Consider the following 13102-nt stretch of genomic DNA (forward strand, 5'->3'; position numbering starts at 1 on the left):
CCCGCTCGGAAGGCATGGCTGCAACATGAATGAAAGTCGCAGTTGGGAATCATAAAAATGAAAATTCGATGGCGTGCATCGATGGGGGGGAGCGAAAATAGCCTCTCGTCGTCGAGAAGGTTCGGTTGGGAAACGGAGACCGGATCCGCGTGGTGAGGGACCGCGCCATATCGCGTATGGACAAATCGGACGTACGGCGCCCCAAGTCTTTACATCACCACGCAGCACGTACAGCCCTTTTTCTTCCCGGCTTTCTCATCGTCCACCGGCTCCTGAACTCGCACGGGTCTTTGGTTAAGATCCAATCCTTGTGGCTGTCCTGCACTCAGTTTCGACCCCCCAATAGAAGGACTGGTAGCCGCCACTCCTCGGAGGCTGGGCGTGATTTTATACCCGCCATGGCTCTCGCTCGTGCCGGGCCGCGGGCTGCCGTTGGCTTCTTTTGGCAACGTAGGCGACGGCAACGGCCACTCCAGGTCGATATTCCTCCCGTCATCATCGGCCTCGGCACCCCGGTGAGCGCCTTTGATCTCGGCGGCGCTGCCCGCGCTGCTGCGCACCGGAGGAGCGTAGTCGGCGGCATTGAGTAGGCGGAAATCCCGGTCGTACGCGGACCCGGTCTTCCCTTCGCTTTCCCAGCGCTCCTGCGCCATGCGTTTGGCGTGCGTCGGAAGCATTTGCTGATCGGGGGGAAGACGGGGGTCGGGCTTGTACATGGACGCGAGCCACGGGGGGTCGCCTTCGGGGGCCGCGTGCGAGGTGGACGGACGGCCGGACGAGGTGCCGGGGCGTTTTTCGGGGGATTTGGCGCCGCGGTTCGTGTTCGAGACGACGCGGGGTTTGGATGCGGAAGGAATTCCCCGTTTAGTCACGGACCCTTTCTTATTGGCTCGTGGTGGGCTGGAGGAAGGGGATTGGCCAGGAGAAACGGTCGTCTTCCTCCGCGGGGGAGAGTCCGTAGGCGTCTGCAATTCAGCATCGTCCAGGAGAACTTGACTTCCGGCACTCCGGCTCCGAGCACGGCTATGGCCGTTCCTAGGGAATGCGACGCCGCCGTCCATCGATCCCCAGGCTCCGGATCCATTGCGACTGCGCGAAAGCGGAGAGTCTCGATCGACCATATCCGAAGACACTGGGACGGGAGACATCTTTGCAATGGGGATTCTAGATGTGCTTGGTCGGAGGATTCGGCTCGGATAGGGAGAACTTCCCCAGGATTCCGGTTCGACCATATCGGCAGCTACCTCTTCTGGCGTGCGTAGTTCGAAGTCGATTGCCCCATCTTCCGCTTCGTCTTCCGCAGGGATGGGTGAGATCCTTCTTTGCTTCTTTTCCTCCCGTTCACGACCATGCCCTGGCTCTCCGTTTATCTCATCCCCATGGTCATGAAATCGGTTCCGCGAACTGCTTGCCGACCGGCTTCCAGAGCGGCTCGCCGGCAAGCGGAATCCCGCCTCCTCCAGCTCCCGGCTTTCAATCTGGGCCAACTTATCCCGATGGATCCAGAAGTCGTGATCAAAGGCGGCTCCGAGCCCGCCAGGGATCGGGGCAGAGCTGGATTGCGATAAATTCGGCGACATGCCTTTTGAGCTGCTCGATAGCTTTCGTTTCCCTCCATGATCGGCCGAGTGCGGAAGGTTTCGTGCCTCCGCCGAGGGAGCCTTATAAAGATCCCCAAAACCGTCGGGGTCACTTCCCATGCTTGATTTGCTGTGTTTCTTGGAAACGGGGTTCGATCGAGGGGCGTGTTGAGCGAGGTGCTTTCCGTTTGTCGTACTTGTAGAGAGATTTGATTCGAGGGTATCGGACCTGTTTGGCCTTTGTTCGTTGGTTCCGGTGTGTTGCATGAGAGGTTGACGCGGTGCACCATTCGCTATGGGTGTTTCGGACGGGTTGGTATCACCCGAATCGATGTTCTACTTGTAGCGTTAGCAATGTCAAATGGGGCTGGCTATGTGACCTAGTGCGGCCCAAAATGCCAAATGTTTAGACGCGATGCAGTGCAGCAACAATTGCACCGTGACAGGATTGAGCGCTCTGGGTAGGAATTGCCCTGGTGAAGATAATATGTCCCACTGCTTACCTCACGTTCCACGGGAACAGCGTAATCCCAGGATGATTGACTCGAAATAGTAGTGTGAACAGGAATCGGTTGCGCAGAAACGGTCGTCATCGCGTGTTTCTCGCGAGCAAAAGACCCAGTACCGGAAGGTCTGATATGAATTAGAGAGGGAGCGCGTCCACTCTCATATTAATTCAGATCGGCGGCGCGGACGGGTCGAAAAGAAGGACCAGGACGGTTTGGTTCAGGGAATCTTCGCTCTTCAATGCCCTGATCCTGGAATAATTCTTATGACAACAGCATGGAGAGCGACTGGGTCCAGAAAGGGTAAAGTTGCTCGTGCTCAGGTCATAAGTGGTCGAAATGGATTGTGTAACGGCGAAGAAGGACAAAGGAAGTCAGGGACCAAAAAAGTGGTGGAGCGCGGTGTTTGGCGGTTGGAGGGTGAGACGACGAGGATGAAGAGGATTTTTGTGGTGGAAGACACGCTCACAATTGCATATGGTATAAACAGATGAAAGCCAGGAGGCAATGAGTGACAGTGGTCGGGGCAATGACAGCGATGTGAGGAGAAACGAACAATCACGGAGAGGAGACGATGAAGGAAGGATGAAGCACGAGGATGCTGAGACGGCTGTCAACTTGTCAAGTGAGGAGCAATGGTTGGGGCGAGTGATTGGCTAGATGGTCGGAGCCAGGGACACCCCCTTATTGCTTTTAGCTGCAATATTTGCTATCGCCAACCACGGCCAATGATCACCGTGCAGGAATCATCAGAAATGCATTGCTATGTACGTAGTACGACGGTATTGATTTAATGCTCGCGGGAACGGGTGGTTTGTTTGGATCCCACGCCTTACTTAATTACATTGGACGCGTCTGGCGTTTGTTGGAGAGCGGTTCTCTTACCATACCGGTCCCAAACAATTGCAACCCATCTAGAAACCAACCTGGAAATCGACTGCCCGACTGTCTAAATTGCAAAAGTCGACCAGCAGCCTCACGAGTCACGACTCTGGCACACGCTCCCCACTCCCCAGGTGCTGAATTAAAGCTGAAATGAACCAGGAGGACAAGGATGGGCTAACGGTGGGCGATGGGGGCATCTGGCACGCACAAGCGTCTATTAGCCACATACCCTGACATCGCGCACCACCCACGCAAGGCACAACGGTCTGACAACAATCGGCTGGTGCGTCTTGTCACCCTTGTGCTGACGGCTGACGACGGTTGGGTTGGCTGTTTGTTGAGATGTTCGGAGGGACAAGAAATGGTATAAATTCAAATTGGAAAGATGAGCTGAACAAGTTGAATTTCTAGGAGACGCTCCCACGCTGTGGATGTAGACGTGAGACGCAGACGCAGACGCAGGTATCAAGGCACCAAGGCATCCTTCCAACCCCATGAGTGATCACGTGGAAAATGTCGCATTTCTGTTTCAGTTTTAAGGCCGTTAGGCTGTCAGGCATCACAACCCCATGGCCAAACCCTGTCGAAATTCTAGAACCCCACCATGGAAATTCGCTGTGACATACGGAATATTCCTGTCTGATCCTGGCGATACGATTCCCTGATCAGAACAAGTGAACACTTCGACTGTATCCCACCTTCTGACGACCAGTTCCTCAATCGCCAGGGAGTCTTCCGTTCAAAGGAAAATGGCCGACCCATCTCCCGCCGCGGCGCTCCAGCCCCCCCACCAGTATGCGCCGAACGAAGGCTATCAGGATCTGGACGCCCGCGCCGACACCATACAAGACCGTCTCCTAGATCCATCGGTGGACGAGGAAGAGGAAGATTACGACTACGACTCGGAGCCAGAAATCACCGCTGAAGACCTATCCTCCACCGACCCCGCCGACTTCACCAAGGCGTATAACCGCCCCTCCGCCAACCCCCAGCGACCCACCGCCAACCTCAACGACCACATCTCCTCGCTCTCCCACCTCTCCCCGAAACTCAACGTCAACCACCTCTACAACAACCTCCGTGCTGCCCACACGGGCGCCGACCGCGCCGACCGCGCCACCGTCGAACAGGCCCTGGACCCGCGCACCCGTATGATCCTGCTCCAGCTGATTAACCGCGGCATCGTCTCGGAGATCAATGGCTGCGTGAGCACGGGGAAGGAAGCGAACGTCTACCATGCCGTGCTGTACCCCAGCGGGAGCGACGGCGCCTCCGAACCGCAGCCGATCCACCGCGCGATCAAGGTGTACAAGACAGCGATCCTCGTGTTCAAGGACCGGGAGCGGTACGTGACGGGGGATTTCCGGCTGCAGAAATCGCATCCGAAGAAAAACCACCGGGCTATGGTGCGCTTGTGGGCGGAGAAGGAGCTGCGGAATCTGAAGCGGTTGATTGCCGGGGGGGTGCCGGCGCCGGATCCGATCATGCTGAAGAGCCACGTGCTGGTGATGAGCTTCGTGGGGAACTCGCGAGGATGGCCGGCGCCGCGCTTAAAAGACGTCGATTGGGCGAGCGAGGGGATCGAGGACATCGGGACGACGTTGCGGCGGCTGTACATGGACCTGTTCAGCTACGTGCGCATCCTCTGGGGGTCGTGCAAGCTGGTGCACGCGGATCTCAGCGAGTACAATCTGCTGTACTTCGACGGGAAGCTGTGGGTCATCGACGTGAGTCAGAGCGTCGAGATGAACCACCCCAAGTCCCTGGAGTTCCTGCGCATGGATCTGAAGAACGTGACGAGCTACTTCCAGCGGAACGGCGTCGACACGCTCTCGGAAAAGCGGGTGTTCGAATGGGTGACGAAGCCGGGCGGCACCACGAAGATGGACGCGATGAAGGACGAGCTCGAAGCGCAGTTCGCCGTGCGGGATGCGCTGCGGGAAAAGGGCGAGGACGACGAAGACGACGAGGTGTGGCGGCAGCAGTTCATCCCGCAGAATTTGGAGCAGGTGTTCGATGTCGAGCGCGATGCCGAGAAGGTCGGACACGGGGAAGGAAGCGATCTGGTCTACCGGAATCTCCTGGCCGATGATGCGGAGGGGGGGGTGCCGTTGCCGCGAGGCAATGGCGAGAAAGGTCCCTCGGAGGGAGAGGAAGACAGTGACGAGGAAGGGAGCGAAAGGAGTTGGTTCGAAGACGAAGAGAAACAGCCACGAGGCAAGCGGTTTGTCGATAAGGATGAGAAGCGCGCCCATAAACACCAGGTGAAGGAGGAAAAGCGGGAGAAGCGGAAGACCAAGATACCGAAGGACGTTAAGAAACGCATTGTAAATCGGTCTTCGAAGGGAAAGAAATAGTACAAGTATACCCTCGACACTATACACATAGAACTAATGTCCATTTCCTGTGATGGTCCATTTGTCATGCGCCTCGTCCAAATAATCTATCTACCGAAGTAAAGTGATGTGAGATTCCACCAGCGCAAAGTCCAGCCATAGTTGGAAGTTCTGTCAATATGATCTAGTCCGCCTGCTCCGCTCTTCTCCTAACTCTCCGATCCGCATCCTCCAACGTCCGCTCGCTGAGATTCGGCATGTCGGCCACCGAACCCTCAACCTGCCTGACCTCCCACCGGCTCGGCGGATCCATCAACCCCGCCCATATATCCCCCGGCAGGAACTCTCCCACTTCCGCCCGGAATTCCTCCCGCGCCTTCGCATCCTGACCGACGAGTTTCTCAACCTTCGACAGCGCAGACGACAGCACCTTGTCGATGTGCGCGCGCACGCGCTCCCGTCGCACCGTCTCCATGATCATGTTGTCGTACGCCTCCTCGAACCCCTGGTAGATCTGCACCAGGCCGTCGAGCTCCTCGAGCTGCGTGGCGAGCGTCTCTTTCTCGGCGTCCCAGGCGGAGAGGAACACCGCAGTACCAGACACGTGGGTGTGGACGGAGTCGGAGAGCGTGCGGAGGCGGTCGAGCGCGCTGTGCAGCATCTCGGACGCGGTGCGCATGTCGGTGAGGTGCGAATCGACTTGGGTGGAGAGGTTCTGCATAGTGGCGACGCGTTCGCGCATCTCCGTGACCACGCCGTCCACCTCGTGCGAATCCTTCTCCACCAGCGATAGGATGTGGTTGCGTTCCGACTCCGAGAGGGACTGCTCCGCCTTGGTGGACTCTGGTGATCCTAGTTCCAACCCGAGACCGGCGGGAAGATCGGCGTGGGATTCGTCTTGAGACGATTGCACCATCCGTTCGACCGCTTCCGCACCGCCCGAGGTATGGCGAAGAGCACTCAAACACAGGTCGTAGTGGTTGACCAGGCTGGAGAGGCAGGTGGCCGTCTCGGTTGCGTGATGTTCTAGCTCCCGATAGATCCGGGGGACGGGAGAGGCCGCATGCGAGCTTCCTGATGAGCCCACATCGCCTTCGTTATGTCGAGAGGCATGCCTGCCCATCGTCTGCTCTGCACCATCTAGCGTTCGACGGACTTGGCTGAGGTCGGACTCGAAGTCTTCGAGGGTTGTCAGGAGCTTCTCATGAGCATCGTTGAACCGGTCGATGGACCGTCGGACATTTTCGTTCAGACCGTTTACTCCAGCCTCATCGACAAAATCGAACAAGTATCTCGGCGGATCGTTTGCAGGTCGAAATGCCGGGTCAACGAGGATGTTGCGGAGATGGTCGAGGTTTAAGCGGAGCTGAGAAGAGGCATCGTCGAGGGCATGGACGCTGGACTATATAGGGTGTCAGCATTGATAGTCTAGAGGTCTTGGGTCGGCGAAAGTGAAGTCGCTTTAACATCCGACAAATAACACCGATGATAGCCTTACATTGAACTCGTCCTGGACATCTCCGCGCACCTGCTCTATTCCCTGGTGAACCGCCTTTAAAGAGTTCAGATGGTCCTCAAGCGATCTCTTCACAAATGCACTTTTCGCACTCAAGACCGCATTTTCTTTCAAAGCTTCCCTTGCAGACCCCACCAGTTCGGTCGCCCGATAGACCAGGTTCGTCGAGGTCAGCGATCGTTTGGCGGCGACATAATGGGTGACGAGTCTCTCCAGACTCGGTTGCTGCTTGCCCCAAACACTCCCCGCTCCCGAGGACGCGGGGGATAGACCAGCAGCAGGAGAAACCATGATGAACGGGTGAAGATGCTCGTGGACGGTTACAGCCTTTCTCGGCGGCTGTCCAAGGTCTGAGAGAGGTCTCAAGGTCAAGGCAACCAGTTATCGATTAGAATCCAGATACCTGCAACATCCACAGTATAGAGACCGTGTCGCCTAAACGCCATAATGTGCCAAAAATGATGATGGAATAGAACGGCCCTGTTTTCCAATCCAGGTTGGAAGGTTGGATGGTCAGTTCGTCACAACCATTCGCGGCAGCAGGTGAGGCGTGAGCAGGTCACAGGTGATGTCGAATCGGAGCTGGCGTCGGAGATAAGGTGGGTGGCTTGGCGTGCAGGGGTTGGATCGGATCATGTGACAGCGCTATTCGTTATCTCGGTGCCCTATTGCCATCGTCGCTCGGCGCTCAGCGCTCACATATCAACTTCAACGATACCACTGTATCGGTATGTCCAATCCATTGTCATCTTAAGTACACATTAAATCCCATTTTCCGCATCTCATCGCTTAGTCGTCGCGCGTATTATAGATATAAGGATATGTTTGAATGTATGATACGAACAGGCTTTTCATTATCGCGGTTTCCTCCATCTCGTCCGTTGACATGCCCTGTTAGATCACCTTTGCTTTGGATTACCCCTGCTATAGATCACCCTTTGTTAGGCTTTTATGCGTCATCATTTATCTTCTGCTTGTATGCTTTCTGTCGAACATCATGCTATTTCCTTTCCCTCTTCCTCCGTCATCCAGTCCCTCCCTCTCAGCACCCTAGGAAGCACAAATGACGAAACGTTGTCCATCATGGCCATGTAGGCTAACACTCTAGCATGCTTGATACTCGATAGGACTCAGATTACCAGGCTCTGGAACCGTTTAGTATGATTTATAGCCCTGACAGTAGCTCGGAGTCGCTCTTCGGTTCGGGAATCTTTGCTCGATGCTGCTTGCTCTTCGAAATCCCGTTTGTTCGTGTCTTGCCTAGTGTTTTTGATTGCGATGTACTCCTTTCCTTCCTCCATCCAAGGCAGACGGATGTTTTGGATGCCTTCCCTTGCTTCGCAAGGTTTTGTTCGTTGCGTAGGTGCGCTTCCTCCACCAATCTCTGCAGCCTGGCCAGGTCCGGTGTCCCATCCTCCATGTTGATATCTTCATCTTCCGTAGCGAGGTTATTGCCATTCCGCAATACGGCCACCCTCTTCGAGGGCAACGAGGAGAATAGGTGATGAAATGATAGCAGCATCTTAGGACTCAAGGTGATCTTCCTCAATTCTCGAATGAGCTCGTCCCCGGCGTGCTTTATCATCACCTCACGAACCATAGTCGAACTGATCGTGCCGAGCTTATACGCGGGTCGCACGTAATATATGACACCCCGGCCTTGCTTGATCGGATGACACACCTTGACGGCCCTCCGCAGATGACTGATATCGCCGATACTGTCCTGGAGTTCGCGCACCATCCGAGGGAGATCCCCCAGACTGGTGTCCTTCCAAGTTAACGCCTCCCACTCGCCATATCCTGCGATCTTTCGCAATCCAACTGGAAGAACAAAGTTCGACTCCCTCGCGACGTTGCTCACCAGCGTGTCATGGTACAACTTCAAACCCCGCGCTTCTCCGTATTCCAAACAGTCCGGTCCTCGGATGCTCAGCCACCGGTACGCAAACCCATCAGCGGACAGACCATTCGCGAGATCTCGATACCATACCGGGGACGAGTTCGAGCCGACCACGAAGGCCCACGGTGGGAATTCAGGGTGTGCGCGCCACAATAGTACCCGGTCCGCCTCTGCGATGACGCCCGTCTGGCGGTAATGCGCCAGCTTCCGAGCGACCTCATGATCCGGGCGCAGTTCGATGAATGCCCCGACGACGTTGAAGCAGGCTTTACCCACCTCGAAGCAGCGATTGAGTAGCTCGAGATGGCCGAGATGAGGGGGGTTGAACGAGCCGGGAAAACGCAGGATGCAATTGAAGCGACCTCGTTCCAATGCGGGGATTGCATCATGCTGGAAGTCCATGAGGGTGCCATAACTTGCATTGTCGACGTAGTCTCGGAGAGTCCGTGGATTTTCATCTATGATTGCCATGGCTTGTGATGTAAGTAAGCGAGCTCCGAATTCTAGGATCATACTCACTGAGAATTGGGATTTAAAATAGGACCGCCATGCGCCGACCCCACAGCTCTGTGATCGTTGCGGTGATAGCTGGTGTAACACAACCGAAAAGTTGCAACGACTTAGCGAGCGAAGTGATGACAGCGCGGACTCGGTGAAACATCGTCTCGGAGAAGATCCACTGACGTTGAGATATTCGAGTGAATTGCTGAAACTGCTTTCAGGCCACAATGGCCACGGTGTGTCGGCTCACCATGTCGATACCTATTACGTACCTCGACCAGGCAGAACACACAACTCGAGAGAATACAGCAGCGATGTGAATAGACAATAGGGAAACCATCCCTCAGGCATATCAAGCCGTGCCCAGCAGACCTGAACGATGTGGAGCTGGCGGATCATGCCGAAGCAACTGATGCTGAATTTGGGCAAGAATAGTCAGGATGCGCCGCGAATCTGACGGCCCACTAACTTCATCACGTTTTGATGAGTCCCCATTGCACGTGGACTCCTGTCACCGTTTGTCAAGTCTGGAAGTGACAAAGGATGCAAAGATGCAAAGGGATGCCTTACAAAAGAATAGTGTTTCACCATGTTCATTGAAGTCTGAAGGGGTTGGTTGGACTACCCGGTTTAGACGTCGTCGTCGCACTCGACTCGACAGTCAGCTAGACATTACAAGTCGTTCACATCATCATGATAAGCTCGTAGGGAGAAGGTCTTGCCGCAGATGTTCAATTGTCACTATCTGATGTTACCGTCGAACCATGACACGAGAGCTATGAAAACCCAAGGGAGTCATTGTCGTTGTTCACTAGAAGGAGAAAGCCGTCGTCACCTGGACCAACATGCATCTGCCCCGAGAATGCCCACCGGCGTGTGGGCCACCCTCCATTCCTCGCACCATGTCCACGTTCACACTCGCAATTCGATTAAAGGGAAAAGTTGAGATTTCGAAGCTAAACAAATACATCTCCGCGTAGGAGGTATGGTGAGGGAACCCGGAGGCGGTGAGGCGGTGAGACCAGGAAGTCGCACTTAAGCGCTCCATACAGTCTCGTGCCTGGTGCCCAAGGTTCCCCGCGTATGATGGGATATAATCTCGACTTCGAATCGACCGAATCGATGGAAGTCGATGTTGTGTAACAAAGGGAAAGGGGTAAACCACGGAACCCCAGCAGTGAACACCAGATCTGCTCGTTCCTTGAGTGTCAGCACTTGACGTTCGGAAGCAGGAGTGACGAGTTTTCGTCTGATGTCGTGTCGTGAAAGGAGCGTGGTCCAAAGGAGGGTAAAAATTCCGTCAAGGAAGTAGGGGCCTAGAATAGGTCCGTAGAATAGGTCCGTGGAAAACGGATAGCGCGGGATAGAAGCCGCATGCAAAGGTATCCAGCACGTGGAAGTTTGCCTGGAATAGTGGCTATGGCTCGATACCAATAGGTAGGGATCGATATCGAGTAAAAGCTTCCGAGCATCCAGAACTCGTGCCGATCACGCTCGGCCCGTCGTGCTTGGCAAGCCCCAGTGCATCGGATTCCATTCCGTTAATCAAATAACGCCTTGCCTGGGGAAATCGCAATTCCGTCGAAAGAAAACTCCGTGCCAAATTGAGTGGTGGGGGATGAGGGTATATTACATACTCCCAAGAGAGAGGAGCGCCTCAATTGCGGCGCGCTCTTGAGAGTTGGAGACCGTCGCATTCGTCGCCGGGGGAGGGTTCGGGCTCGCGCTGTGTGCGGCGGTGGCCTTATTTCCGGGATGGGAACCCGACGGTACACGAGATGCGTGACGAGAAGAATGAAAGAGGTGAACGCGGCCGGACGACGCCTTGGAGATGCAGGATGGGCGGCGAGTGCCAGGGTAGCCGACGCTTGGTTTGACACGGGCGGTGCAGGATCGCGAGAGCTGGTTGTAGTTGCGATAGCCACTCGTGCTCATGTTGGAGCGCTCATAGAGGGCTTCCGCTCCGATGCCGGCCCAGTCTTCCTCGTCCGTTTCTTCGCCCAGATCATCATCCATGATCGGCAGATCGTCGTCCGGCTCCACAGACGAACCATCATGAACCGAGCCGTCCAGCGACATCTTATCGGCTTCGTGCTCGGCCATATGCATGTCCAACATTTCCTCCTCATGGTACGAAAGAACGCTGTCGTCCGCTCCCCAGCTGCCGACGCCTCGACCGTTGAATCCCCAACGCGCCTTTGGGATTTGCAATCCGCCAGCATTGGACATGGCATAGGACCCGGACGTACTCGCGGGAGGCGAAGCACCCAAGGCTCCATCGAAACCGCTCAAATGGTGTGAGCCGTGATGGTCGAGATCGCGACGCTCCTTCGGCGGTTGGTCACGGTAGCGCGCATCCCAACGACCCCACCCGACCTTCTCGAAGACGACTTCGCCATGATGTCCGCCACCGGCGCGACCTTCGAGTGCCGCGACGACGATGCGACGGGCTTTTGGAGGGGCGATGCGCGAAAAGCCGGGGACGGTCTGAGTCAGATGACTCAGCACATGTCGGATAGCGACCGGACCGTTGTTGAGAAGGATGTCCGGGAGATGATGGGTCGCCAGCATCGACGGAGAGATGGCTCCTGCGGCCTCGAGGCCGGACAGCGCGGCGCTCGACAGAGCCTGAGGGGGCTCGGCAGGAGTCTCGGAGGCGTTCCCGGAGTCCGAATCCAACCGGATCGCAGGAGGGTGGTCGGAGCCTGGGGGAGGGTTGGTACGACCTTTGTGAGGAGGGAGAGTAGGAGAAATGGAATTGGGAGGAGTCGGGAGCATTCCGGTATGATACTTGACTCCCGCGGTCGGGTTGCCATCGGTCGCATCGAGCTTGCCGTAGTTGCGCATAGTGAGGTCACTAGCGGCGGCAGCTTTGGCAGCAAAGGCCATGGAAATGTTCGACATGGGTTTGACTGGAACACTGGCCATGATTGCGGTTTTCGAGAGGCGACCGAGTGAATGTTTGATGCCGTCGTTGTCGTTGTCGTTCGTTTTGTCCAGAAGCGGATGCCAGGGCTAACGTGTTGAGAAACAACTCAAACCAGAACCAAACGACGGCTTGTGTAGACTCGTCACAGGAGGTTCCAAGGCGAAAGTTACGTCGCAAAAATTGTCAAGACAATATTGCAATGTTAAGCGATTCAAACCGTGGTGGTATAGAAGGAGTTGAAGTGAGGGTGAGGAGAAGGATGGAGATTGTGTAGGCAGGGTGGAAGTGAATGGGGAATGCGACGATGGGTGAGGAGGTACTGAAGTGCCAACTGGATGAGAGCAGGACCGACAAGTGAACAAGACGAGCAAAAAGTCGTCTGAAGTGTTAGAACGTTAAGAAAAAGAAACCAATCCCTTTCAAAGTGAAATTTGGTGAAGAGAGAATATCTCGGAGTTGTGCTTTGGTGTTTGTTGATGATCATAAAGGTGGATGATTTGCAAGATGGGAAGGGGCGAGGGAAGGGTTCAGGATATTTGGGGAGGGCAGGAGCGACAAGATGTACGATCGAAATAGCAGGTGCGATGTGATTGGCAGATTCAGGTGACACACACCCTCTTGTCTCTCTCTCTTTCACTCTTTCACCCCCAAATGACGACGCCTCCTATTCAAATCACCCTCCAATATCCGTATTATTCAGTTATTCCCTCATTGACGGTAATACTGTACATCAATGTAATCACATCAATGTAATCGGTACTCCCGAATCCCGATTTCCGGCGCATAGAACAGAGCACACCACCTGCTGTCTGCTGTCATCTGTCCTGGCCCCCGGGTCATCTGGAGCTGGACACTGCCAAGTGGGCTGCCCGCCCACTTTCCAACTCGTCACCTCCACAGCTCCACCACCCACACCTTGACATGATGGTCGTTCATTCGTCCATCACCC

The 13102-nt window shown here is 55.4% G+C and overlaps 6 protein-coding genes across 6 annotated transcripts; 1 reads left to right on the forward strand and 5 right to left on the reverse strand.

The window, feature by feature from the left end:
• Positions 1-118: 118 nt before the first annotated feature.
• Positions 119-2447, reverse strand: P152DRAFT_161275 (uncharacterized protein). Its single transcript, XM_033674019.1, has 2 exons — positions 2084-2447; positions 119-1916 (listed from the first exon to the last, which is right to left on the reverse strand). The coding sequence occupies exons 1-2, from the start codon at positions 2171-2173 to the stop codon at positions 210-212; spliced, it is 1797 nt and encodes a 598-aa protein (XP_033530981.1). The 5' UTR covers positions 2174-2447; the 3' UTR covers positions 119-209.
• Positions 2448-3156: 709 nt separating this feature from the next.
• Positions 3157-3593, reverse strand: P152DRAFT_161406 (uncharacterized protein). Its single transcript, XM_033674020.1, has one exon. It carries the CDS (start codon positions 3465-3467, stop codon positions 3189-3191), a length of 279 nt encoding a protein of 92 aa, XP_033530982.1. The 5' UTR covers positions 3468-3593; the 3' UTR covers positions 3157-3188.
• On the forward strand, positions 3405-5374 carry P152DRAFT_461536 (RIO1-domain-containing protein). The gene has a single exon (XM_033680148.1). It carries the CDS (start codon positions 3721-3723, stop codon positions 5326-5328), a length of 1608 nt encoding a protein of 535 aa, XP_033530983.1. The 5' UTR covers positions 3405-3720; the 3' UTR covers positions 5329-5374.
• A 117-nt stretch (positions 5375-5491) lies between these two features.
• On the reverse strand, positions 5492-7374 carry P152DRAFT_441884 (uncharacterized protein; the record flags this gene model as incomplete). Its single annotated transcript, XM_033677720.1, has 3 exons — positions 6806-7374; positions 6445-6709; positions 5492-6399 (listed from the first exon to the last, which is right to left on the reverse strand). Exons 1-3 carry the CDS (start codon positions 7112-7114, stop codon positions 5492-5494), a joined length of 1482 nt encoding a protein of 493 aa, XP_033530984.1. The 5' UTR covers positions 7115-7374.
• A 414-nt stretch (positions 7375-7788) lies between these two features.
• P152DRAFT_484674 (uncharacterized protein) lies at positions 7789-9195 on the reverse strand (the record flags this gene model as incomplete). Its single annotated transcript, XM_033682019.1, has 1 exon — positions 7789-9195. A coding segment is annotated over one exon (1207 nt), but the record flags the coding sequence as incomplete, so codon positions are not given.
• A 1658-nt stretch (positions 9196-10853) lies between these two features.
• On the reverse strand, positions 10854-12002 carry P152DRAFT_403320 (uncharacterized protein; the record flags this gene model as incomplete). Its single annotated transcript, XM_033676698.1, has 1 exon — positions 10854-12002. One exon carries the CDS (start codon positions 12000-12002, stop codon positions 10854-10856), a length of 1149 nt encoding a protein of 382 aa, XP_033530986.1.
• Between the last annotated feature and the right edge of the window lie 1100 nt (positions 12003-13102).

The sequence above is a fragment of the Eremomyces bilateralis genome, assembly GCF_010015585.1.
Source record: "Eremomyces bilateralis CBS 781.70 unplaced genomic scaffold P152scaffold_25, whole genome shotgun sequence".
Taxonomy (NCBI): Eukaryota; Fungi; Ascomycota; class Dothideomycetes; order Eremomycetales; family Eremomycetaceae; genus Eremomyces; species Eremomyces bilateralis.